This window comes from Alosa pseudoharengus, unplaced genomic scaffold (assembly GCF_046254945.1).
Source record: "Alosa pseudoharengus isolate Yale_2024_CS ecotype anadromous, Long Island Sound unplaced genomic scaffold, YU_APseudo_1.1 YU_APseudo_1.1_scf_3, whole genome shotgun sequence".
NCBI classification, from domain to species: Eukaryota; Metazoa; Chordata; class Actinopteri; order Clupeiformes; family Clupeidae; genus Alosa; species Alosa pseudoharengus.
Genome location: NW_027468718.1, coordinates 39,024,205 through 39,050,518, shown reverse-complemented (window position 1 = coordinate 39,050,518; position 26,314 = coordinate 39,024,205). Strand labels below are relative to the sequence as shown.

At 42.4% G+C, this 26,314-nt stretch overlaps 1 protein-coding gene across 2 annotated transcripts in view; it reads left to right on the top strand.

Moving 5' to 3' along the window:
• LOC143100768 (disabled homolog 2-like) overlaps window positions 1-26,314 on the top strand; it is a 281,849-nt gene that overhangs the window by 157,921 nt on the left and 97,614 nt on the right. For both annotated transcript variants that reach the window (XM_076264237.1, XM_076264238.1), the window contains one exon: window positions 4,206-4,289. In XM_076264237.1, coding sequence (XP_076120352.1) covers window positions 4,206-4,289 — 84 coding nt within the window. The remainder of the gene's footprint in view (window positions 1-4,205; window positions 4,290-26,314) is intronic.

Here is a 26,314-nt window from a genome sequence, read left to right as displayed (position 1 = left end):
CCACCAAATTTGGTGTGTGTATCTAAAACTATATGCCAACCACAAGTCACTGTGACGTAAGGGGGCGCTATGGAGTTCCTGGGCAACGCCCGGTGCCAAGCTTTTATCCCTGTCTATTCACTGTACCACTTGATGTGTGTGCTAAATTTCATGCGTTTTCGATTATGTTAACCACCTCAAAATATTTGCCAACCACGGGATCAGTCACCTAAGGGGGCGCTAGCGAGTCCCTGGGCCACGCCCGGGGTCAAGCTCTTGTACCTAACTGCGATGCATGACACCTGACGTGTGTGCCAAATTTCAAGAGGTTTCGACCATGTTAACCACCTCAAAAACAGGAAAGCAAAAAAGTGGAATAACAATAATAAATATAGCCGCAAGCGGCAATGGCGGGCCCGAGCACCTGCAGGCCGCAACCCGTGACATGTCGGAATCCAACAAAGCCCCGACGTGGTGCGTGTGTGAAATGTACATATTTGATGCGTGGGCTATTTGCTTTTGTATTTTATTTTCTGCCACATTTACTCGCTTGGCCAGGTGGGGGCGTAATGCAAGGCAGGCCCATTGGGTGTCATCATAATCATAATATATATTAACCTGAGAAATTTCAGACCATTCATTTTAAGCAAAAAACATTTCTGATACACTTTTTGGTTGGCCAGATGGTGGCGCTATGTTAGGCATTGAAATTACACATGTGAATATCATCACAATAATGATATCCAAAATGTTTGTACACTTTCAGATCAATCACTTAAGGCATTGTCCATTTCTTGCACATTTCCTGCTTGACCAGGTGGTGGCGCTATGCCAGGCAGGCCCATTGGGTGTCTGGATATCATCATAATCATAATATCTATTAACCTGAGAAGTTTCAGACCATTTATTCAAAGCATAGAGCATTTCTGGCACATTTCCTGCTTGGCCAGAAGGTGGCGCTATGCTAGGCCTGTGAATTACGCATGTGAATATCATCACAATAATGATATCCAATATTTTATAAAGTTTCAGATCAATCACTTAAGGCATTTTCCATTTCTGGCACATTTCCTGCTTGGCCAGGTGGTGGCGCTATGCCAGGCAGGCCCATTTGGTGTCTGGATATCATCATAATCATGATATCTATTAACCTGAGAAGTTTCAGACCATTCATTCAATGCACTGTGATTTATGACACATTTCCTGTTTATGTGGTGAGATATTAAAATCATATCAAATATATTACAACATTCAAAAATACCTTCACAATTTAACATCAGCGACATCTTGGCATAATGTTTGCCAAATTTCAAATGAATCTGACAAACCGTCTAGGAGGAGTATGTTCAAATTGATCATATGACATCAGTATAATTGTCATTCTTTCTGTTGCCAGTTGGTGGCGCTATGCCAAACATGCATTATGGGCATGTGAATATTATCATTAACATGGTCTTCCATGACCTGTGAAATTTAAAACATTTCAAGCCATGCATGGTTAATTATGACACATTTATTGTTTATGTGAAAGGGTATTAAAATTAATAATTTCGCCATTTTGTCAAATTACAACATATCAAAAAAACGCTTCACAATTTATCATCAGGAACATCTCGGCGTCATGTATACCAACTTTGACATGAGTTGGATCAACCGTCTAGGAGGAGTACGTTAAAATTGATCGATCATATCCACAATGCACAAAATCTCAATTACCTCACTTCCTGTGGGCGTGGCTAATGGCATGTTAATACAAAAGTTGTTTGTTTTTGGGAGTTACATACACCTACCAAATTTGGTGTGTGTATCTAAAACTATATGCCAACCACAAGTCACAGTGACGTAAGGGGGCGCTATGGAGTTCCTGGGCAACGCCCGGTGCCAAGCTTTTATCCCTGTCTATTCACTGTACCACGTGATGTGTGTGCTAAATTTCATGCGTTTTCGACCATGTTAACCACCTCAAAATATATGCCAACCACGGGATCAGTCACCTAAGGGGGCGCTAGCGAGTCTCTGGGCCACACCCGAGGTCAAGCTCTTGTACCTAACTGCGTTGCGTGACACCTGACGTGTGTGCCAAATTTCAAGAATTTTCGACCATGTTAACCACCTCAAAAACAGGAAAGCAAAAAAGTGGAATAACAATAATAATAATAATAATAATCCTTACAAAAACAATAGGGCCTTGCGCCCTTCGGTGCTCGGGCCCTAATAATAATAATAATAATCCTTACAAAAACAATAGGGCCTTGCGCCCTTCGGTGCTCGGGCCCTAATAATAATAATCCTTACAAAAACAATAGGGCCTTGCGCCCTTCGGTGCTCGGGCCCTAATTAATCACCAAACATCTTATAAACAAGTATTGCCAGGAGCAACACCTTGCAAAAAAAAAATGCTAAAAATAGGCCTAGGCGTAATAATTGTTGGAATGGAAAAATGCAAGTTATGTTTTAAAAACAAATGCTCCCATTACCCCGCAGAAGTTTCAAAGTAGCCTACACCCAGCCTAAGCCTACTTCAGAACACCTCATCGACTGTCTGTAGTAGGCTACAACTTCGATTCAATAAAAAGATTTCTAAAGAAAAACGTTGCATCATTAGCCTACTCCTGCCTGGATTCGAACTCAGGACTGCCTTCCAGAAGAATGTTCTGGAAACATGTGCATTAACCCACCCGAGCGTCAGACAACGCTAGCTGCATCCAGTATTGGGTAGGACTGTCCACTGGTTGCTGTGGCACAGCCTTGAGTGACCGAATTTGTTTTCCTTTGTCATATGAATGCTGTCATTTTGTTAACATTACTGTTAAGGAGATGATGTAGGCAAAGGCTATATTTCAACCTCGTTAGTGTAGTAAAAAAAATTCAGAACTATTCACGAGGTTTCTGGGCAGCATATTTATGTTCTGTTAGCAAGCAAACTTCTCATGACTGCCGACAAAGTAGCCTACTGCCAGCTGACGAAGCTCTCATTTTAAAACATTACTGAGAGACAGGCACTGTACAATCAAGAAACCCTGCCACTGAATCCAAAACTATTTTTTACATTATGTACAAAACTTATAGGCTACAGTGGACTAGCATGTTGCAGGGGCTGCTAAAAACACTGACAAACAACACACTGAAAACTCGGCCAATCACAGCCCTTGCTGTCAAACACAGCGTCCGGTTCCACCACGGAACGCCACAACGGACTTATGCTGCCCCCAAGCGGCTGCAGTTCTACTTACATTTCACGCAGCTGCGTGAATCCATTTTTAACTAGTTCCCACATGGTGTTTAAAGCAACACCAAAGAGTTTTTTGTACATTAAAATAATGTTTCCCAAATCGTTTCAGTGGTTCATCAACTTGTAACAGGGTAAACGGCACTTCTGCATTAGCTTCGCAGCCCTCTATCGGCTATAACCCCACTGTGTAAGTTTGCCAGATCGGGTAGCGCATCTGTAGTTCGATGGAATGAGACATAAGAAACTACAAATTTGACTTGCGTTTGATGTCGCAATACATCGTACTTTCATAAATCATGCAACATATTCTACCTTGTCTGTGGACATTGTTATTTGCAAAGCCGGTGCTGGATAAACAAATAGCGTGCGTGCGACAGAGGGGAAGTTCTTTGGTGTTGCTTTAAAGCCACCTGAGGTGAAAGTTACAAGAGGTGGGATGATTACATATCCGGTATGATAATGCATTAATCCTAATTTAGTCAGAAAGTTCAAATAGTCCAGCGTAGGAAATGGAATTGTCCAGGGTTTTAGGAGTCATAGGGCATGTGGTGGGTCGGCAGTACGGGCCAGGAATCTGGGCAGAGTTGTCATAGGCAGGTGGTGGGTCGCTAGGCTGTACCAGGAATCCAGGTATGGGGACAGTAATAGACTTGACAACTTTACCAAACATACCAATAGCAATAGCCAATGTGAGTTTTCTCTTCCGCGACATTTTGTACCCATACGTAACGTTAGTCACTTTGTCTATCGCAAAAAGACGCTTCCGGCTGCTTTTTGGAACAATACGGTGGCAGCTTTTTTTTTCAAACTGAAAAAGCGCTCTGCACAACTTCTTGTGTCAGAAAAAGATGCTTAGTCTGAACGTACCCTAACTAAAAAAATAGGTTGTCAGCTTGTACCCAAACATGTCCACAAAAGTGTTAATGGAAGCCCTTTTCAGAATTAGCCCCCTGACTAAAATGGTTGTTTGAATTGTTCTTCTTTCCCTCCTCAGGCGGAACCGGTAGTAATTGACCTAAAGGACCTGTTCCAGTTAATCTTCAACATGAAAACTAAGGAATCCCTGGCTCCAGAGCATGTGTGTACAATTACCAAGGCTCTACTTACTTTTTTCATTGGTTGTAATGGTGGTCAGTTGGTTGCAGAATGATAGTTGTCTTCATATGCATAAATTGTATTATTTATTTATTTTATATATATATATATATATATATATATATATATATATATATATATATAAACAAAATGAACACTTCGGTAACACTTCCTATAAACACAGTATTCAGAAAAGGATTATAAGAACATTCATAAAGCCTAATAATTATTGTCATCAGTGTATAGAATAGTGTTGCATGGTGTACCGATACTATAAAAGTATCGCAATACCCTGAAAATGTCACAATACCTAATTTTATTAATATTAGTCTATGGGCTAGGAGGGCTCCACATATAATAATATAATTGTGTACTAATACTCATGCATTATATACAATAGCCTATTAAATACCATGTACAACTGTCCCACACCCTAAAGATGCACAGAATGATGTGTCAGAATATGCCATGGTGGCTAAATAAAGGCAAACATAGTGATGTTTTCCAAGGTATGATATACACAATATATGTGCAACTACCCCCTTCCCTCAAAGTCATCATCACTATCAGACTCAGTATTAGAGGCCATGCCTCCGCATGATAGAGTTCATCATCCTCACTCTCTTCACTGTCATCTTTCCCTTCTGTCCTCTCAAGAATTACAATAAGTTCAACTAGCATGATGTTAGCATCAGTCCATTTAGGTACCATCACTCCATTTTCATCAACCATCCAACACTAGCAATATGAGGCCCATTTTAGGCCGATCGGTGCCAACTGAGGGCACCAAACTTTTTTGTTCTTTTCTGATAGCTATATGTGTCTTTAACACAAAAATGCATGAGGGACATCTGGGACTGAAGCTTAGTAGAGCACTCAATATAGAGGTAGCCATACACCCAATTTACCTATACTCAATGTATTATGCATGGGCAGCATACTAATGAGGAGGGTGGGACATGTCTTATGTCATGTTAGATCACATCCTGAGGGTATAAGCTTTCAGAAAATATATGGTTTATTTGGTTGGCAGCCATGGCCTACTGGTGGGCAGCCGTGGCCTACTGGTTAGCACTTCGGACTTGTAACCGGAGGGTTGCCAGTTCGAACCTCGACCAGTAGGAACGGCTGAATAACCTTTGAGCAAGGCACCTAACTAGGGGTCGACCAATTATCGGCCTGGCCGATTATTAGGGCCGATATTTAGCATTTTTATAATAATCGGTATCGGTCATTTTTTCCACCGATAAGCCGATATTGAAATGGATAAAGAATGAAACGCGCTACTTTGTCTGTAAAGCGTCTCTCACTCCCTGCATTTGCTACTCTGTGGTCAAGAGCATTGTCCCGCCCACTACACCGTCTGATTTGTTAGTTAGCACGAATGCAGCCAATCAGGATCGAAGACTGAACACAGAGAAAGTTTAGGATTCAGAGGCAGACTGTAGACTGGGCTTCAGCTGTACGGAGCTATTTTTTGAAGGTAAGGAAGGTAGCCTACATTGCTGAAGTTGCAATGAATCACAATTAAGGCTGGGACAACGCGTCGACGTAATCGATTACGTCGACGCAGAAAATACGTTGACGCAAAATATGCGCGTCGATTTGTCAGACCCAAAACGCGTGCTGCCAAATATTTTGAATTTTACACCTTCAGTGTTTCCCATAGGCCTACGTTGACTAATCTGTGGTGGGGCGCCTCGAAATCAAAACCGGCCGTCACATGTTCTATGTTGTACTATTTAAATTAAAGATAAGATAAAATCCTTTCATTGAGCTGCACTTTTTACGCACGCAGCCTTTCCCTGCCCCGCCCGCTCTCTCTCGTAACGAGCCCGCTGCCCCTCCTCTGCATGTGCATTCAACACAAAATATTCACGATTGTTGAAGGATTGTTGTTGCCACAAACAAGCATTGCATAGAACATGGCTGGCTAAATTGCTATTAAATCCGCTTAGCATCACTGCTGCAGTCAAGTTAACTCTGCTAAGGTCTTATCACAACATAGTACATTGAGGAGACTAAACTTAGTTAAGTTATGCAATCAAGCAGTATCTCCAAGCTAACGTTAGAATACTGTTTGGATGTTGAGTTTAGCATGCTTACTTACAGCTGCTTGTCAATTTCGTTACCCAGGGCTCATTTTATTGACTCTGACAATGTTTGCAAAATCCCGATGTAAATGGAAAAGTGTTTTCCAAGACTCAAAAGTGCTTATCCCAAGGAGAAGTACAAACTGTTATTTGAACTAACTATTTTATGAATTGCATCCACACATCAGCAGCCTTTAACTGCGTTAGTGTTACAATTGCAAAGGAACGAACGTCTTAAAGTGACAGGCACAAAATTAGACCTATACACTACTGAACTACTGAACTGACTAAGAATGCATTACTTTGCACTTGTATAGTCTTTTATTTTGGAATTTTAAGAGCAATAAACATATATTGCAATGTTAAGGAATTCATGTTTTTTCATTCAGATATATAAATCAACATGTATAAATTGCTATTAGTCAATTAATGGGGAGATAATCGATAATCGAATCGAATCGAAATCGAATCGGACTGAAAAAATGAATCGTTAATCGATGCATCGAAAAAATAATTGCTAGATTAATCGTTTAAAAAATAATCGTTTATCCCAGCCCTAATCACAATCATCTACACTGAAGTTACAAAAACACCACTTTGTAAGCTATTGTCTCTTTGATCCGGATCAATAAGTAAAGCACCCACTTCCTTCATTTAGCGAATTCCCGAATGATGCACGTTAGTGGTTTGCTGTTTACTAGTTAGCCTACAAACTCGGGTGCTTCGCATCGAGAGTTCTCTGCCTCCGACTCGTCCGTTAATTGTGAATAACGGGACACCTCGGCGGACATAGTACAGACAAGTACTAAATTATGCGATAGCGAACGCCAAAAAGTCTAATTGCTCCTTTTTGAAACGGACTGTCAGAAAAGACTACATGCACCCAGGGCCAGCCGTAATTTAATCCGACCTGAACTAAATTGCGTCCTGAGCTGGCTATTAACGTGCCTTTTAGGCTCTCAAAAGTGTAGCTTATCGCATATGGACACAAATTGCATGCTTAAATAGCCTAAGAACTATTTTAAAAATGGTTTTGTTAAACTATCGGCCTCCTGTTTTGGTAATAATTGATATCGGTATCGGCCCTGAAACAACCATATCGGTCGATCCCTACACCTAACCCCTCACCGCTCCCCGAGCGCCGCTGTAGCAGGCAGCTCACTGCGTCGGGATTAGTGTGTGCTTCACCTCACTGTGTGTTCACTGTGTGCTGAGTGTGCTTCACTAATTCACAGATTGGGATAAATGCAGAGATTTTCCTCACGGGATCAAAAGAGTATTTATACTTATGTATAGTTATACTTATATATACCTATACTTATACTATTAGGTGTACACTTTTTTCACCAAAATCCATAAAATTCTATTCATTTCAATAGGAAATTTACTTAAGAGGCTGTAGAAATCTTCAGCTGTGAGTTGAAAAGTACATCACACATTTTTGTCATGTGGGGGGCATAGACAAACAAAATAAAACAGGTTTGGTTTGGTGCCCTCTCATGGAACGGACTTCTCTGCTGGCTCATAGACTAAATGTTGCATATACAGTGGGCAGTGCTTCGACTTGGCCATCTTCCCTCGCGGTCCACACGCGGGATCATGCGGTATCACGCGACATTAATTTGTATTTTTCCAGTGACGCTGCAACGATGCTGCAACAACCCAAACAACAGGCAGATGTCTCAAGTGAGCAGGGTGTCTCGTAAAAAGAAATGGAGCCTGGAAAACCCTACACAGACTTCACTACAGACTTTAGCAGACTGGTTTAGAAATTATTTAATAGCCAGAAATATGCCTGCCCTGCTCTAATAAAGAAATATTTGGTTAACTGCGAATGAATCCCGTTTGCAGCCGTAGAAGAAACGCAGGACAAATTAAACATTCCGGTTTTCTCCGAGTGCAACGATGATAGACAGACATCATTTGGACAAAATATAGAGCATATTAACCTCCATTGCTCAGCCAAATGCCTTCCTGTTACGTCCTGTTATCACGGAGTTACGATAAACGATTTTTGATGGTCACAAGTTTACTTCATTAGGGACTGTTCGTTATTTATTTAAGGGGCTACCGGAGGAATTTTGGGAGCATTAGTCAAAAAAGACGTGACCCTCCCTCGCCAGCAAGAATTTTTTCTATGACCCTCCAAAGTGATTACGAAAAAACGCATGACCCTCCCCTTAATTTATTGATGCCTTCTGTACTACTGGCTACTGAGTCAATTTGGGAGCTTGCATGCTACCACTCCTTTCTTAAAATGCCTTGAAAAGGCTGTCGTCTGCACAATTTCATAAATAATCACCGGGACCGAAACATAGCCTACCTGTCAACTTTTTCCGGGTTTATCACATACTGTATTTTAACTTTTTTCCCTGTCTTAGGAGGAGCTGCAGGGCCGTCGCAAGGGGGTGCGAGGCCCTGTGCGAACTTGACAGGTGCGAGGCCCTTTTCACCCTGTTCTTGCATGAAATCATGCGATAGCCTATTGACGGTACATTTTAATAGTAGGCTAAAGGCTACACCATTAGCTGAGTCACATATTTGGCCATAAGCCGTTTATCATAGGCTATCACGAAACCAAACTACAAAGGCGAACACTTTAACAGGGGGAATTAATTGGGCATGAATCATGCTTAACGCTATTTGTCAATGAGTTGAAACACACATGACATTCAAACTATTGATACATTGTGCACTATGGACACTGGTCTGTAGGCTACCATTGGACAAATAAATGACATTGACTCGCCATATCCTGAAAACATCTTGCTTTTTGCCGCAAACTCAGCAATGAAATCACAGGCCAGCTTGCAGGTAGCCTACGTCTTTTTCATTTCATAGAAGGGCGGATGGATGCAACCGCGAGGACGGCAATGAGTTGTTAACAGACATGAACCAAGACATATAGCCCAGCAGCAATCTATATAAAATAACACATAGGCCTACTTGAAGTACCATTCATGATGTGTTGTCAAATATTGAAGTCGTGGGAAGTTTACATAATTTAAGCTGTAGGATGTTTCATTTGTCCCCCTTAAATAACTCTTGAACTGTTTTGTTCAGAGCTATACATGCAACTGCTTTCGAGAAAGGACAGATGTATGTTGCTAGTGACAAAATATTAACTTTCAGTGTTTTACGATGTCTTTGTCATGGGGAAGTGTTTTTCCCCATGCATTTATTCTAGGCTACTGACAGTGACTGCCGCAAGAGAAGCGGGTTCTGTGTTGCGTTCATTTCAGTGACTGACGCGAGAGAAGCGGGGTCTGTGTTGTGTTGCGTTAATTTATTTTCATTTGGCATGCCCTGCCGTGCACAGCTCTTCAGCTCCGACAAAGCCGAAATTACTCATTTTGAAACAATGAGTGCAGGCCGGCCGTGCGTTTGTATGGTTATATTGATTGACAGGGGGGGGTCCCAAGCAGTTTTCAGCCATAAGGCTACTTTGAGAACATTTCCTAATTCACCCGACACTAATATTCAAAATGTTGAAAACTATTTCGGCATAGCCTATAAGCAGTTTAATTAAATGCAATGTTAGTTGTAAACAAACGGGCTACTACTCACCCCCACCATCACTGGATATTGCACCCCTCCCCCACATGGCGACCACGAACAATGAGGTGACAACAACCTCAGTCAACAGCCATCAGACACACAGACCCAAATGCTTCCCCCCTCCCCCCCTCCATCATCACTGCTGATCAGGCTATCGCACCTCTCCCCCACATGGTGACCACGAGTAGTGCGGCAACAGTGGCTTCAGCCAACGGCTACCAGTCTCTAGCCACACGACAACCCTCTCAGAAGCACCCCTCCTCCTCCTCACCCTCCACTCCCCTCATCCCCCCCATCATTACAGCTGATCAAGTAAGTTATCTTTTAAAAAAACTTCATCCTCGTAAGGCAGCCGGGCCTGACAGACTGTGTCCAAGGCTGCTCAAGGCCTGTGCTGTTGAACTGAAGGAGCCACTGAAGCACATCTTCAACTGGAGTCTACGTCTAGGACAAGTTCCAACACTGTCGAAGACATCATGTCTCACCCCCGTCCCCAAGCAACCACACCCCAGTGAGCTTAATGACTTCAGGCCTGTTGCTCTAACATCACATGTGATTAAAAAACAATGGAGCGACTGGTCTTAGGTATGCTCAGACCCCAGGTACGCCATGCACTAGACCCGTTACAGTTTGCATACCAGGAGAAAGTGGGCGTGGACGATGCCATCACTTATCTTTTACACAGGACACATTCTCACCTAGACAAGGGGAAAAGTGCTGTGAGAATCATGTTCTTTGATTTCTCAAGTGCTTTTAACACCATCCAACCCCTCAGACTGGGAGACAAGCTCTTGCAGATGGGTGTGGACGCGCACCTGGTAACCTGGATTACAGATTACCTGACCGAGCGACCACAGTTTGTCAGACTGAAGAACTGCCTCTCTGACACTGTGATCAGCAGCACTGGAGCGCCACAGGGAACTGTGCTCTCTCCAGTCCTGTTCACCCTGTACACATCTGACTTCTGCTACAACACCGAGTCATGCCACATGCAGAAGTTTTCTGATGATACTGCAATTGTGGGGTGTATCAGGGATGAGCAAGAGGAGGAGTACAGGAGCCTGGTGGAGGACTTTGTGCAATGGTGCAAACTCAATCACCTTCAACTAAACACTTCAAAGACCAAGGAGATGGTGGTGGATTTCCGCAGGTCTAAGCCCGCTCTGCTACCAGTCTCCATTGATGGGGTCAATGTGGAGGTGGTAAGCACCTACAAGTATCTGGGTCTCCACCTAGACAATAAACTGGACTGGTCAGCCAACACTGATGCACTCTACAAGAAAGGACAGAGCAGGCTGTCCTGAGGAGGCTGCGGTCCTTCAATGTGTGCAGCAAGCTCCTCAGGATGTTCTATCAGTCTGTTGTAGCCAGCGGCCTCTTCTATGCAGTGGTATGCTGGGGAGGAAGCACAAAGAAGAAGGATGCTGGGCGACTTGACAGGCTGGTAAGGAAGGCTGGCTCTGTAGTGGGAGCTGAACTGGAGTGCATCACTTCAATATCTGACAAACGGACCCTAAACAAACTGATCAACATCTTGGACAATGAATGTCATCCGCTCTACAGCACTATCAAAAACCAAAAGAGCTTGATCAGCTGGAGACTTCGCTCACTGCCATGCGCAACTGAAAGGCTGAGGAAGTCATTTGTTCCTAGGGCCATTGAACTGTTCAATGCCTCACTAAAGGGAAGAGGAGAGATAAACTTCTCTGCTTAGTCTGTCTGCCTCTCCACCCTCTCCATGTTTGAGTACTGACTGCCCACTACTGCTTACTACTGCTTACTACTGCTTTACTACTGTTTTACTACTGTTTTACTAATGTACACAGCATAATGTTTTTACTACTGTTTTACTGCTACACTGTTTATCATGCTATAGTAGCACACATGATCAATGGCTGCGGTCAGGCTTCTGGTACAATACTGAATGAATGAATGAATGAATGGCTATAACCCTATTACCTCAACCTGTTCTTGCACTGAAATAGTTTTTTATTTTATTTTACCTTGTCTACATTATACTTTACTCTCCTATTTGTCCATATTATTTATGCTGGTCTCTAGACCTTAACTCTTGCACTGTTGCACTGTTGGACTAATGTTGGACTACTTTTTGCACCTTCACCATGACACTCACTCTCTTGAGCACCTTGCCATGCACACATAACTAAGGACTATGGTTGGACTACTGTTTGCACCTTCACCATGACACTCACTCCCTTTAGCACCTAACCAGTCCCGGCCCTGTCACTACAAGCGTCTTATGCCTGATCACCCTCAAGCACATTGGACTTTCTTAATTTAATTTATATAGTGTATTTAGTATTTAGTTTTGTTAGTTTTCTTATCTTTCTTATCTTCTACTGTCTTTATTGTACAGTGGAGTTTAGTTATATGTTTATACTTATTAGGGCTGTCAAAATAACTGATTAATTTCGATTAATTAATTTGAGAAAAAATAACTGATTAAAAAAAATAGTGCAGATTAATCGATTCCGTATGACCTTTGACCCCGAGCCGTTCTAGTCAGTAAAAATTAGACTGTAAAATGAAGGACTGTGAAATGTGCTGCCTGGATCATTGATTGGAACATTTACTTTTAAAAAACGGCCTGATGGTGGTAAAAAATAAAGTGTTGAAAATAAAGTCCTCTGCAATGTCTGCAGCAAGGATTTGCATATCACCAGAGTTCATCAACTCTGTAGTCGCTCATCAATGCAAATAAATAAGTGTTGACATTGAGGGGAGTGTTAATTTATTTTCATTGTGTCCCCTAGGTTATATCTGTGGCCTGAAATGCCTTGTATGTTCCCTAAGCACTTTTGAATTTATTTCCTCAGCATATTAGGTCATATCATAGATTATTATGGCAATTATTTGAACAGTGAAACTAATAATAAAAGAGTCTTTGAACTTTAATGTCACTCATGCTGATTATTCAATGATTCATTTGAATTTAAATATTTAAAATACTTTCACAGCAAAAATTATATATGCGATTAATTTAGATTAATTAATCACAGAGTATGTAATTAATTAGATTAATTTTTTTAATAGATTGACAGCCCTAATACTTATACTTATGTTTACCATTTCTGCTGTAAGTGCATGTTGTGTGTGATGTCTGTATGCTACTGAGACCCTTGAATTTCCCCTTGGGGATCAATAAAGTATCTTATCTATCTATCTATCTCTACTTGGTGAGGCTTGGCCTCACAGATGCGCTCGTGCCTTAAGATGGCAAGAAAAATCTTCACGATATAGGCCTATTAACTGACCGCCCGATTCACGTTGGCTGGGGGGCAGGGGGGGGCCATCAGACATTTGTGCCCAGTTAATCCGGCCCTGCCCCCAACAAATCACACCTCTGTGACAGCTTAAAAGAAGTCGAGAGGACTCCTAACTCACAGACCTATTCACAAACCGGTTTTGTGGCATTTTGTCATGTTTTGAAATCCTATGTGGCTACAGGAGCTTCCAATCGTGAGGAAGCAATTTTGCATTGTAGGCATAACTAACATGCAATAACGCCACCAACAACAACCAAAACTAGGCTACTCATTGTCAACATGTAAATTAAATGTAACATTATTATGAATCACATTAAAATGTTCTCTTTTGCAAACGTAGGCATAGGCATTGTAACAGATTAATTTAATAATGTTACAAAGATACTACATCAATCCATATGTTTCATTAGGCTACTAGGCTATTTGTTTTGTCTTACTCTTGATTCATTTATATTAGGCTAGGCCTTTTTATTCAGTTATTCATCATCTTCCGTCCTTGTGTAGCGCACGCATTCTCAGACCTGTCCCCTGCCACTCATCATCGTAAGGGAGGTGTTTGGAATCATTCCCGTGTTACAATCATCAGCCAATCAAGGTGGTCACTTCAGTCAAGCTCGTGCATGAGTAATAACGTCATCCATAGCAACGAAGACTCACTCACTCTTAGTCAAAGATTCTAGAGCGCTCCGCTCCAGAATCTGTTCAGGAGTTGTAATTTTTCCTTACTAAGAGTAGGTCTGAAAGGCTTTGTGAATAACTTAATAAGAGAAACTCATAGCTAAAATATTTTATTGCTATTTAGGAGTAGCCTACTCCTAGTGGTAAGATAAAAGGCTTTGTGAATATGGCCCCTGGTGTCTAACCCAATGCATAGCCCATTTACACAAAATAATGGTCGAATATTAGGCTACTGATGATCATTGTTATTTAAGAACATGCAGTGTGCGTAGGGCACCGAAAACATCTTGCTCGTAAAAAATCATCATACCGCACATTGTGGCAGGTCTGTTATTTAACCTACTTACTGTAGGCTGCGCAAACCACAGGCCTTTATTTTGGGCGAGCCTGCATTCGAGGCAGGTCTTCTGTTGAAGAATTTTATATAAAGCCTGCGCTAACAGTAATCCTGTTGTAATCCTAACAGCTGTGGATAGTGTGGAATGTTCAAGTAATAACACAATCCAATGTGTGTCTCAATTGTCCCCCGCTGACCACCTCACACATTTCTCTAGATTTTGCAACGACCTTACATGACACAATGCCATAAAATGCCAGTTTTTAGGACACAGAATAATGTTTGTAATGATACCAGTTAGGTCTACGTTCAACAGTAACATAAGTGTAATGAGCTATTCATTGTCGAAGGTGCATGGTGAAGTGAAATTCTTACTTTGGAAAACAAACATTTGCCGATATCATTGGATAGGGGATAGGCCTACTTGTTTATTTTTTACGTAGCCTACAATGGCCAGTTCAGACAAAGCCGAAATTACTCATTTTGAAACATTTGTATGGTTATATTGCTTGACTTAAATCCCAGAGAGTAGGCTACCGCACTCCACAGTGATGGGCCTAGTGGTCTTACGCGTTCAGTGTGGGGTATAAACAAGCTGAGAATTTAGCCTGTCACAGACGTGGGGAGCTGAAGCTTGGGATACAGTTACTACAGTAACAGTATTTTATTTTACTTCTTATGGAATATCAAAAAACAAAAGAGCTTGATCAGCTGGAGACTTCGCTCACTGCCATGCACAACTGAAAGGCTGAGGAAGTCATTTGTTCCTAGGGCCATTTTACTGTTCAATGCCTCACTAAAGGGAAGAGGAGAGATAGACTTCTCTGCTTAGTCTGTCTGCCTCTCCACCCTCTCCATGTTTGAGTACTGACTGCCCACTACTGCTTACTACTGCTTTACTACTGTTTTACTACTGTTTTACTAATGTACACAGCCTAATGTTTTCACTACTGTTTTACTGCTACACTGTTTTTATTTTACTTCTTATGGAATATTTATTTTTTCACTTTTATAAAGGCTTTGTTTGAATGCTGTTGGAACAAATAGTAGTTGATTATAAAGGCAACTTTCTGTTGCAATATTCTGTGTGTTCTGGAGTGCAGGTAACTTGTTAAGCCAGTGGTTCTCAAACTTTTTCTTTCATTTCCCACTTTGATCAAGGGGGCATTGACTGATGATAGTGGAGATAACGTGTTATCCCGAGGCCTTTGCAAGTCAGCATCTCCGACGGTAGTCTACCCTATTAAAAATATAAGTTTTCGATGTCCCAAACGGAGAGCCATACTTTATTGTTTTAATGATCTTTATGCTACTCACCAAAATGTAGGCATGGGAACATGATGTAGTATCCAACTGTCGTGTGTTAAATTATTGTGATTACGAGCCAGTGGTTTTCAAACATTTTGCGTGACTCGGACATCTAACGAAATGCAACAGACTCATATCGTCCTCGCATTCGCAAAATGAGGACATACAGACTGCTCAGATAACAGGTGTACCTCCAGTTATGCACGGTTTTAGTCAAATCATTTAAATGTGCTGGTGAAACAGTTGTGTACTCTATTGTTATTTATCCCCTATTCACCCACGTTGTCAATTCTGTGGCACAGTGCGTTAAGGCCGCCATTACGCAGCAGTTATCAGTCCCCTGTCCCCTGGGTTAAGCGTAGTTAGCTTTTGGGAAACGCACCCCTGATGTCTGATGTGTGATCAGTGGAATATGGGGAGGGAAGTGGCATTTTCTAATTCTAGGGGTTTTCTTATTCCAAATAAAACGGGATATTTCACTGTCCAGTTGTGTAAAAAAATACTTTTTAATCATGATGCGAATATTTTGAAAAAGAAACAGAAATTTGGGTAGAATGTTCATCTTCAAGGCATTAACTCTCCCTGCTAGGGATAGAGGAAGATGGGACCATCTAGATAGATAGATAGATAGATACTTTATTGATCCCCAGGGGAAATTCAAGGTCTCAGCAGCATACATACAACACAACCACATTCTTTAACAGCAGAAAGAGTAATTAAAGTATATAATATAAAAACACAACTAAGCAGTAAGGACAGTAGAAGATAAAGAATATGGTAAATATACTAAAATACAAATTATACTAACACTTAATACAATATATAAAAATATACTAAAATACAAATTACAAAAATACAAATTATACTAACACTTAATCTAAATCAATTCTAAAAACAGTATCCACATAGTGGTGATTAATAAATCAGAGGCGCTTGCAATGACTGAGGCAGGGACTGAGCCTGTGATTCTCTGTGCATAGTAAGGTATGGTAAGGTGCTCTAAGGTGCTCTGTGTGAATGAGTGTGAATGAGTGTAATGGTGGTAGTGCAATGGTGATAGTGGTCATGGTGATAGTGCAAATGAGTAAGTCAACAGTGCAACAATGCAGAAATAAAGTAAAGTAAAGTCTATATATCTATATATTTAACTATTTAAGAAAATGTGGCCACAGTTCGGCTGTGGCATGGAGGGGGGGGGGGGGTTATGCATATGTGCTAATATAGCACGCAAACAGTGAGGCATAAAGACAGTGGTACAAGTGGCTAGTGGACAGACAGTACCAAACATGGAGGGGGTGAAGAGGCAGACAGACTATGCAGAGAAGTCTATCTCTCCTCTTCCCTTAAGTGAGGCATTGAACAGTTCAATGGCCCTGGGGACTAATGACTTTCTCAGTCTGTCAGTTGTGCAAGGCAGTGAGCGAAGTCTCCAGCTGATCAGGCTCTTCTGCTTAACAATAGTGCTGTGGAGTGGGTGACACTCATTATCCAAGATGTTGATCAGTTTGTTCAGGGTCCTTCTGTCAGATAGTGAAGTGATGCACTCCAGTTCAGCTCCCACTACAGAGCCAGATTTCCTTACCAGCCTGTCAATTCGCCCCACATCCTTCTTCCTTGTGCTTCCTCCCCAGCATACTACTGCATAGAAGAGGAAACTGGCAACAACAGACTGGTAGAACATCCTGAGGAGCTTACTGTACACATTGAAGGACCGCAGCCTCCTCAGGAAGTACAGCCTGCTCTGCCCTTTCTTGTAGAGTGCATCAGTGTTGGCTGACCAGTCCAGTTTATTGTCCAGGTGGAGACCCAGATACTTGTAGGTGCTAACCACCTCCACATTGACCCCATCAATGTGGACTGGTAGCAGAGTGGGCTTAGACCTGCGGAAATCCACCACCATCTCCTTGGTCTTTGAAGTGTTAAGTTGAAGATGATTGAGTTTGCACCATTGCACAAAGTCCTCCACCAGGCTCCTGTACTCCTCCTCCTGCCCGTTCCTGATACACCCCACAATTGCAGTATCATCAGAAAACTTCTGCATGTGGCATGACTCGGTGTTGTAGCAGAAGTCAGATGTGTACAGGGTGAACAGGACTGGAGAGAGCACAGTTCCCTGTGGCGCTCCGGTGCTGCAGATCACAGTGTCAGAGAGACAGTTCTTCAGTCTGACAAACTGTGGTCGCTCGGTCAGGTAATCTGTAATCTAGGTTACCAGGTGAGCGTCCACACCCATCTGCAAGAGCTTGTCTCCCAATCTGAGGGGCTGGATGGTGTTAAAAGCACTTGAAAAAATCAAAGAACATGATTCTCACAGCACTTTTCCCCTTGTCCAGGTGGGAATGTGTCCTGTGTAGGAGATAAGTGATGGCATCATCCACACCCACTTTCTCCTGGTAAGCAAACTGTAGTGGGTCTAGTGCATGGCGTACCTGGGGTCTGAGCATGCCTAAGACCAATCGCTCCATTGTCTTCATCACATGTGATGTAAGAGCGACAGGTCTGTAGTCATTAAGCTCACTGGGGTGTGGCTTCTTAGGGACAGGGGTGAGACATGATGTCTTCCACAGTGTTGGAACTTGTCCAAGGCGTAGGCTCAAATTGAAGATGTGCTTCAGTGGCTCCCCCAGTTCAGCAGCACAGGCCTTGAGTAGCCTTGGGCACAGTCTGTCAGGCCCAGCTGCTTTATTGCTGCGCAATTTCTTAAATTGGACTGTCACTTGATCTTTTGTAATGGTGAGGGGTGTGAGGGGAGGGGAGGGGGAGGGGTGTATCTGGGATCTGTGTGTCTGATGGCTGTTGACTGAGGTCGTTGTTACCTCATTGTTCGTGATCGCCATGTGGGGGAGGGGTGCAAAATCCAGTGATGGTGGGGGTACGATAGCCTGTGATGATGGAGGTGAGTGTTGCGCTGGTATTGAGGGGGTGTGAGGGTGGGGGCTGGGGGATGGTGGACAGACCACTGCCATTGGAGCTGGAGCAGGGCAGTCAAACCTGTTGTAGAAGTGGTTCAACTGGTTCGCCCTGTCCAGGTCCCCCTCCACAGAGCTGCTGTTCTTCTTCAGGCCAGTGATAACCTTCATGCAGTCCCATGTCTCCTTCAAGTTGTTTTCCTGCAGTTTCTGTTCCACCTTCTTTCTGTAATCCTCCTTAGCTTCCTTCAGCTTGAATTTGAGTTCCCCTTGCACGCGCCTCAGCTCTGCCATGTCCCCCTCTCTGAACGCCATCATTTCCTGTTGAGAAGGGTCTTGACATTGCTGGTTATCCAAGGCTTGTTGTTGGGAAAGCAGCGTACAGTTCTGGTGGGAACAACAATGTCCATGCAGAAGTTCAGGTAGTCAGTTGTGCACTGCGTGACCTCCTCCAAGTCCTCTCCATTCTGTAACACACTCCAGTCAGTACACTCGAAGCAGTCTCTCAGAGCCTCATCCACTTCGGGTGTCCACTTCCTGAAGGTGCGTGTGGGAACTGGTAACCTCTGTACTTTGGGCTTGTACATTGGCTGGAGATGAATGAGGTTGTGGTCTGACTTTCCCAGTGGGGGGAGGGGGTTTGCACTGTATGCATCCCTCACGTTTGCATACATGAGGTCTATTGTCCTGTTTTTCCTTGCAGGGCAGTCAACATACTGGTAAAAATTCGTGAGTGTGGAATCCAGTGTTATGTGATTGAAGTCGCCAGAGATCACAAAAAAGGCGTCAGTGTGTTGGGTTTGAAGCCTTGCGATTGTGGAGTGGATGACGTCACACGCTGTATCCGGAAGAGCTCGAGGTGGAACGTAAACACAGACAGCAATTGCGTGCGAGAACTCCCTCGGCATGTAGTATGGACGGAGACTAACCGCTAATAACTCCACATCCTTAGAGCATACAGTCTCCTTTACTGTTACATGTCCGGAATTGCACCATCTATTGTTAATGTACAGCACCAGTCCGCCTCCCTTCTTTTTGCCAGAAAGTTTACAGTCTCTGTCCAAACGAGCTACACTGAAGCCAGGCAGCTCAACGTTAGAAGTGGGGATATGGCTTGTTAGCCACGTCTCCGTAAAGCATAACAAACTACATTCCCTGTACAACTTCTGGTTTCTTACCAGGGCATCCAGTTCGTCAGTCTTATTAGCCAGTGAGTTCACGTTTCACATCACAATCGATGGAACTGAGGGCTTGTATCTCCACTTCTTCTCCCGACGCCTCGTCTTCACTTTTACTCCCACTCTGCAACCCCGAAAGCACCACAGTTCCTCTGGAATGTTGTCGCGAACACAGCCAGCATTCCGTCGTAGTGCGATCAGCTGGTTCCTTGTGTACAGAAGCTTGCTGTCGCTGGAGCGTTGTAATATGTCCGTATCCATAGGATAGAATAAAAACACTCCTCAAAGTGTGTAATCCAAAAAGTTGCGAAGTAAAAAGTAAACAAAAAGTAGACAAAAGACGTAGAAACAAACACTAAGACACGGAGCTGCTGAGTAGGCTGCCACACAATCCTTAATGACACGTTCAAATAAAGGTTTAAAGTTAAATTTAAACAACAACTGGACAGACCTTGTTACAACTACACCCAGATATTTGAAAGAACTATCGACCAATCGTAATGGGAACTGAGAATATGATACAACCCGGGCAGCGTTGTTTATGGGGAACAGTATACTCTTAGACAAATTCAGCTTGTAACCAGAGATCCTGCCAAACGCTTTCAAAACAGACATAATATTAGGAATGGATTTGAGAGGGTCCTCAATGGAAAGTGCAAATAATAGAGGAGAGAGAGGACACCCCTGCCTTGTGCCACGTCGTAAGGGAAAATATTTTGACCTATAGGCATTAGTCTGGACCGAAGCCAATGGGGAAACATAAAGAAGACTGACCCAAGAAATGAACTTCCTGCCAAATCCAAATCTGTCTAACACAGAAAAAAGAAAATCCCATTCAATTCGGTTAAACGCTTTTTTAGTGTCTAGCGAAAGGAGCACATCTGGGCAGCAGGGGATTGGGCTGGGAGTGTAAATAATATTATAGAGTCTACGGAGGTTTGAAAATAAAAGTCTATTCCTAATAAAGCCCGTTTGATCCTATGAAATAATTGTGGGAAGGACTTTGTCTAATCGGGTAGCCAAGGTTTTGGCTAATATCTTTGCGTCTACATTCAAAAGGCTGAGGGGCCTGTAGGAGCCCGGGTCAAGTGGATCCCTGTCCTGCTTCAGCAGAAGAGAGATGCAAGTGTGGTACAGAGTAGGAGGAAGTGTATTAGCGCTAAACAATTAATTAAAGACATCAAAAAGTACAGGGGAGAGCAGTTCTGAAAAGGCTTTGTAGAATTCGGAGCTATATCCATCAGGTCCTGGGGCTTTAGAGGTTTGCATGCTCTTAATAGAATTGTTCAGTTCCTCCAGAGTCAGAGGTTCTTCAAGTTGTGCTTTATCCTCTTTGGATATGGTCGGAATATATTCAATTTACTGAAAAAATAATCTATTAGAGAGGGATCACCCTCTGACTCTGAAGAATATAAATGAGTATAATATTGTCCAAATTCCCCATTAATATCCTGCTGATCAATAATTGTCTGCCCAGATTGTGCACGAATTTCAGTTATCATTCTAGAAGCAGTTGATTTTCTGATTTGTAAGGCCAAAAGTTTCCCAGCTTTCTCACCATGCTCGTAAGATCTGTGACGTGTTTGCAATAAAAGCTGTGCTGTTTCATTTGTGGATAGCAGGTCAAATTCTGTCTGCAAAGCTAGTCTTTGTCTGTAGAGATCAGGCCTGGGTGATACAGAGTAAGAACGGTCTAAAGATCTTCTGGGTAAGACTTGAGAGACGTTCATTACGCGATCGGTTGGTAATGATTTGTCCACGAAGGTAGGCTTTCAAAGTCTCCCACAGTGTGCTTTTAGACACTTCTCCTGTGTCATTGGTAATCAAAAAAACTTCAATGTTGGTTTTGAGAAAGTCTGTGAAGTATTTATCTGCTAGTAACAAGTTGTTAAAGCGCCAAGTTCTCTGCATATGTTTGTTGGAGAAAGCCAGCTGCATTAGGTGTGGGGCGTGGTCTGAGATGACAATGGCCTCCTAGTCACACCGCCTAATCGAGGGGAGAAGTTTGCAATCAGTAAGAAAATAATCAATTTGACTATATGAATGATGAACTGGGGAGAAAAAAGAATAACTAAGAGATGATGGGTACTTGAACCTCCAGGGGTCAGTAATTTCAAAGGTGTCCATAAATTATCTAATTAGTTTGGCTGATTTTGTGAGTGTTTGGGCTTTATCGGATGACCTGTCCAGTTTGGGGTCCAGGACGCAGTTGAAGTCCCCACCTATAATCAAGCGGTGGGTATTCAAATCAGGGAGAGACGCAAAAAATGTGGAAAAGAAATGCTCATCATCAAAATTAGGACCGTGCACACTGGCTAATGTAAGGGGAGTATTATATAGGCAACCAGTCACCACTACAAACCTACCATGTGGATCAGAGGTGACAGAGGAAGAAATAAAAGGAATGTTCTTATTAATTAGAATTGCAGCCCCTCTAGATTTAAAGTGGAATGTTGAATGGAAAAACTGGCCTACCCAGCCTTTTCGCAGCCTAAAATGATCTTGGTTCCTCAGGTGGGTTTCCTGTAAGAATGCTGTCAGTGTTAAGTTTCTTTAAATGGCCCAGGATTCTGCCCCGCTTCACAGCAGTATTAAGACCCTTCGTATTCCAACTGATACATTGCACCAGGCTTTCCTCTTTAGCATTAAAAGAAGTCATAGCTACCAAGTGTTTTTTCTATCATTGTACTTAATTCAAACATGAGTTTTTTACAAAGCGGCATTGTTGTAAGATGAAAGATATGCAAATAGCAACAAGAAAAACAAACAAAAACACCCCCACCCACTTCTGCCTTTCCCCAACTGAAAGGAGAGAAAATCCCAACATAGCTTAAGACAAACCATTGTGTAGTCACTGCACCAGCTAAACTAGGTCTGAGCTTCTGTTTAGCTCGACTCCTTTTTTTAAATAACTAACAAATATAATTACAATTACAATCTAACCCATTGTAAATGCATTCAGATTACAAAGCCTGGCTATGCCATGGTAGAGTTAAGTAGAGGAAACTGGACTAAAATACAGGTGGCACTGTGTTGCCCTCAAGTAGGCCTATCTGGTCAGATCACCATGAATTTATGATGAACCCAATGTTGTATGTTAAAAGAAAGGTTGTAAATGAATAAAAAAAAAAATAATAATAATGATAATGATAATAATAATAATAACAATAATAATAAAACCACTCCAAAAGTATAAAGATCAATTAAAGTGAGGAAATACGAGTTAAAATGAAAGTGCATCAAACATACAACTCCAAGTGGTCTTTTAGAATTTAAAGCTGCCCAGGTGCAGACCACAATGTGTAGAATAGCCCTTACAGTGTCACATGTTATCAAGGTAGATTCCCAACTTAGTTATGTTATATTATACCGTATTGTAAGTATCAAGTAGGCTACATAAAACTTAAGCCAGGGCGCTGAGAGGCAGGCTATTATATTCAAGTCCATGAGAGTAAACTGCAACTGCAAACAAGTCCACCACATTTTCCTGTAAAGATCAACAGAAAAGACTAGAATAACCTCAGACTATAAAGTGAAACGTGGCGAAAACGTATAGTTATCAGGTAAGCAAGCCCAAACATTTTTGTTGCAAATTACAATAGCCATGTTATTGGTTAGCCATGTTATTGGTGGCTAGCTCATATCGGTAGGTAACTCAAGACAGATAAGAAAAAAAAAAACACTAGCCTACCATCCAAGGCACATTAAACCATAACAATATTGTTACTCACGCTACCCGTCTACAGCTAAGTTCGGGGCAATCTTTATCTGATAGAACTTTTCGGCTGATTCTGGAGTGTTGAATTTGTGCCTGACACCGTTGATGTTCACAGAGAGGACAGCAGGGAAGAATAAACTGTAGCACTGCTAGTCCATCTTCGCCTCCCGCAGCTTGGTTTTCACCGGATTGAAGGCAGCTCTAAGTTTGCTAACCTCGGCAGGGAGATCGGGAAAGATGTGAACAGGAGACTGTTGATAAAGCAGCCGTCCCTTTCCTCTGGAAATACCTAGGATCCGCTCCTTTTCGGCAAGGTAGTGTAATCGTGCTATGATGGGGCGCGGACGTTCACCCTTCTTCGGCTTGGGAGCCAGGGATCTGTGGGCACGATCGATGACCGGAGGAGATGTAAAGTTCTCAGGACCCAACACCTCCAATAAGAACTCTTGTAAGAAACGAGTAGGGTTAGCTCCTTCAACTCCTTCAGGGACACCGACAATCCTTAAATTTTGTCGCCGACTTCTGGACTCGAGATCAATACATTTCTCCTGCAGCCGTTTACACTCGCCTGATGAGGGTGTTCACCCTCAAGCCGTGCAATCTGCTCCAGTGCGTCGTTTAAACGATGTCCCATGCTAGCCTGCTCGGTAGTCACTTCTTTATGGTGTTGCTAGAGTTTTCCAATCTCTACCTGTATATCTTCACGTAACTTTTGAGTGTTGGTTATCGTCTCCGTTCGAAGAGCCTCTATATCTTTACACAAATCCTGACAAAGGGTGGAAATTTCAGCTTTAAAGTCCATCAGTGAGGCTTGGCGAGATAGTTGAAGTTCGTCTCTTAATGTTTGTAGCGTGAGCGGCGCATCCTCCATCTTGTTACCTTTTACCACGAGTTCACTGATTTCGACAATCACGGTATTTCTAGTGGTCAGTTAAACAAAATTTGGCGATGCCATAGAGCATCACAGTCCCGCCCCTCCTCCGAGAGAGCTTAGTTTCCGGAAGTAAATTTCCCATTCATTTTTCTCCCATTGACGTTTTGGAAAAATCCGTATCTAAAGAGTTTTAGAGCATGTCTTAGGCTAATCAGCTACAGCGTAACTCATAAGCATACAACATATCATTTCGAGTGAAAAAACGAAGAGAAAGTCCAAAAAAAGTCAAAGGTACAAGACTGTGTACATATTTTTATTTCCGAGCGAAGGAACTACTCATCCCATAAACCACCGCGCCTCACTGAAAAATATATAAGCAGCACGAACCAGCGCGAAATCATTTCCAACCATGTTTCCAACCGGCGACAGCACGCGTACCCTTTCCTCCAAACAATGATTTTAAATAGCATTTCAGGAGTAATCGTGTAAATAATAGTGTTTTGGTATTGAATGTTATATTTACCATCGTGTATTTTATATCGTGTGTGTGAAACCGGTTAACTTTAACGTTAGCAACATTGTGCAGTGCTTCATATCTGACTGCCATCCTGATGCATGGACCGGTGCATGGTCTGCTCTTGGACCACCATATTCAGTTTATTAACTTGCTGTGAATTATTACACAAAATGTTCATTAAATGTACAAAGAAGTATTTCTAGGTTAATGATTGATGATATGGCTCGTACAGTATGAAGGGTACAGTAGCCTAGCTAATGTTAACTAGCATTACCAACCTCCCTGCAAAACTCACCACACAACTTCGTAGGTTTGATAGGTCTTGTCCCTCATGCTGGCCCTTACAAAACCCACAAGCTGACCCTCGACACACAACAGTCAATAATGTGACCCGATTTAAAGTGGTTTTCACCCCTTTGGACACTCTTGATTTCGTCCTTGAAACAGTGAAATATTCACGGGGGCATGGACGGTTTGCTAATCATTTTACTGCAGTGTCTAGCCGGTGGTAGCATCCAGCCTGTGCTATCAGCTAGCTAGCTAGTTCAAAGGTTTAAGTACTTAATGGGGATATACAGGGCTTTTTATGCCTCGACTAAGTTGATGTTTCATATAAACAACAATTCATATTCATAGAAACAACAAGGTCACATACTATATTTCATACCTGTGTTGCAGCATGTAGGCTAATGTTAGCAGCATTATAATGACATTCTAATGTCTGAAAGGCTAATGATTAGCCTTTTGGCTAACTGAAAAGTTAAGTGTTCAAACTAGCATTTCCAGTGTTCTATTTGATGGTGTATTGGCCCTGACTAAGTTTGTGTGATATATAAACCACAATCCTTGTTGATACAAGTACCAATGTTCGTCTAGAAAGTTTTTATTCACATTAAGAATTTCGCCATAGGCAGTAAAAGACTCCGCCATCTTTGTCAATAATTTTCGCTGATAAAGTTTCAAACTATGACCTTAACGGCCTTTCCACCAATCAGAGGCATTACTGTGGGATTGTGGGATTGTTCAGGATTGTGGGTAATGAAGTACTTATCCAAGACATCGCGAATAAAAGACATTTATCTCAAAACAAGGTTAGTGCCCCGTGAACTTTTGGCGTCTATATGAGCATACACAATCGCTTAGTACAGCCGTAGCTGGTTTTGAGTCTACCATGTGCAGTTAAGTTTTTATGGCTTATACCCGATTTGTCAATGGAGAAATTGCATTGAATTCTTACTTCCGGAAACTCCTGTGGGCGGGACTGTGATGCTCTATACTGCCTTGAACATTGCTAGTTGTAGTTTCATAAATGGGTAATTAGGTACCATGTAAATATTCAAATATTAATGATAAATGCTCAGGAGCCGCGGAACTTCAGTCTACTCCATACTACCTGCAACCGGAAGTCCGGCAACAATTATGTTTGATGGTAGCCTCCTGCTTTTTCAGAAGGGGCGGCAGGCAGAGCGATGTACAGTGGCAGAGCGACGCACAGTGGCTGAAAGTGGTACTAAAGCTTCACGCAGCTTCACGCCTCTTAATGCGCGACTG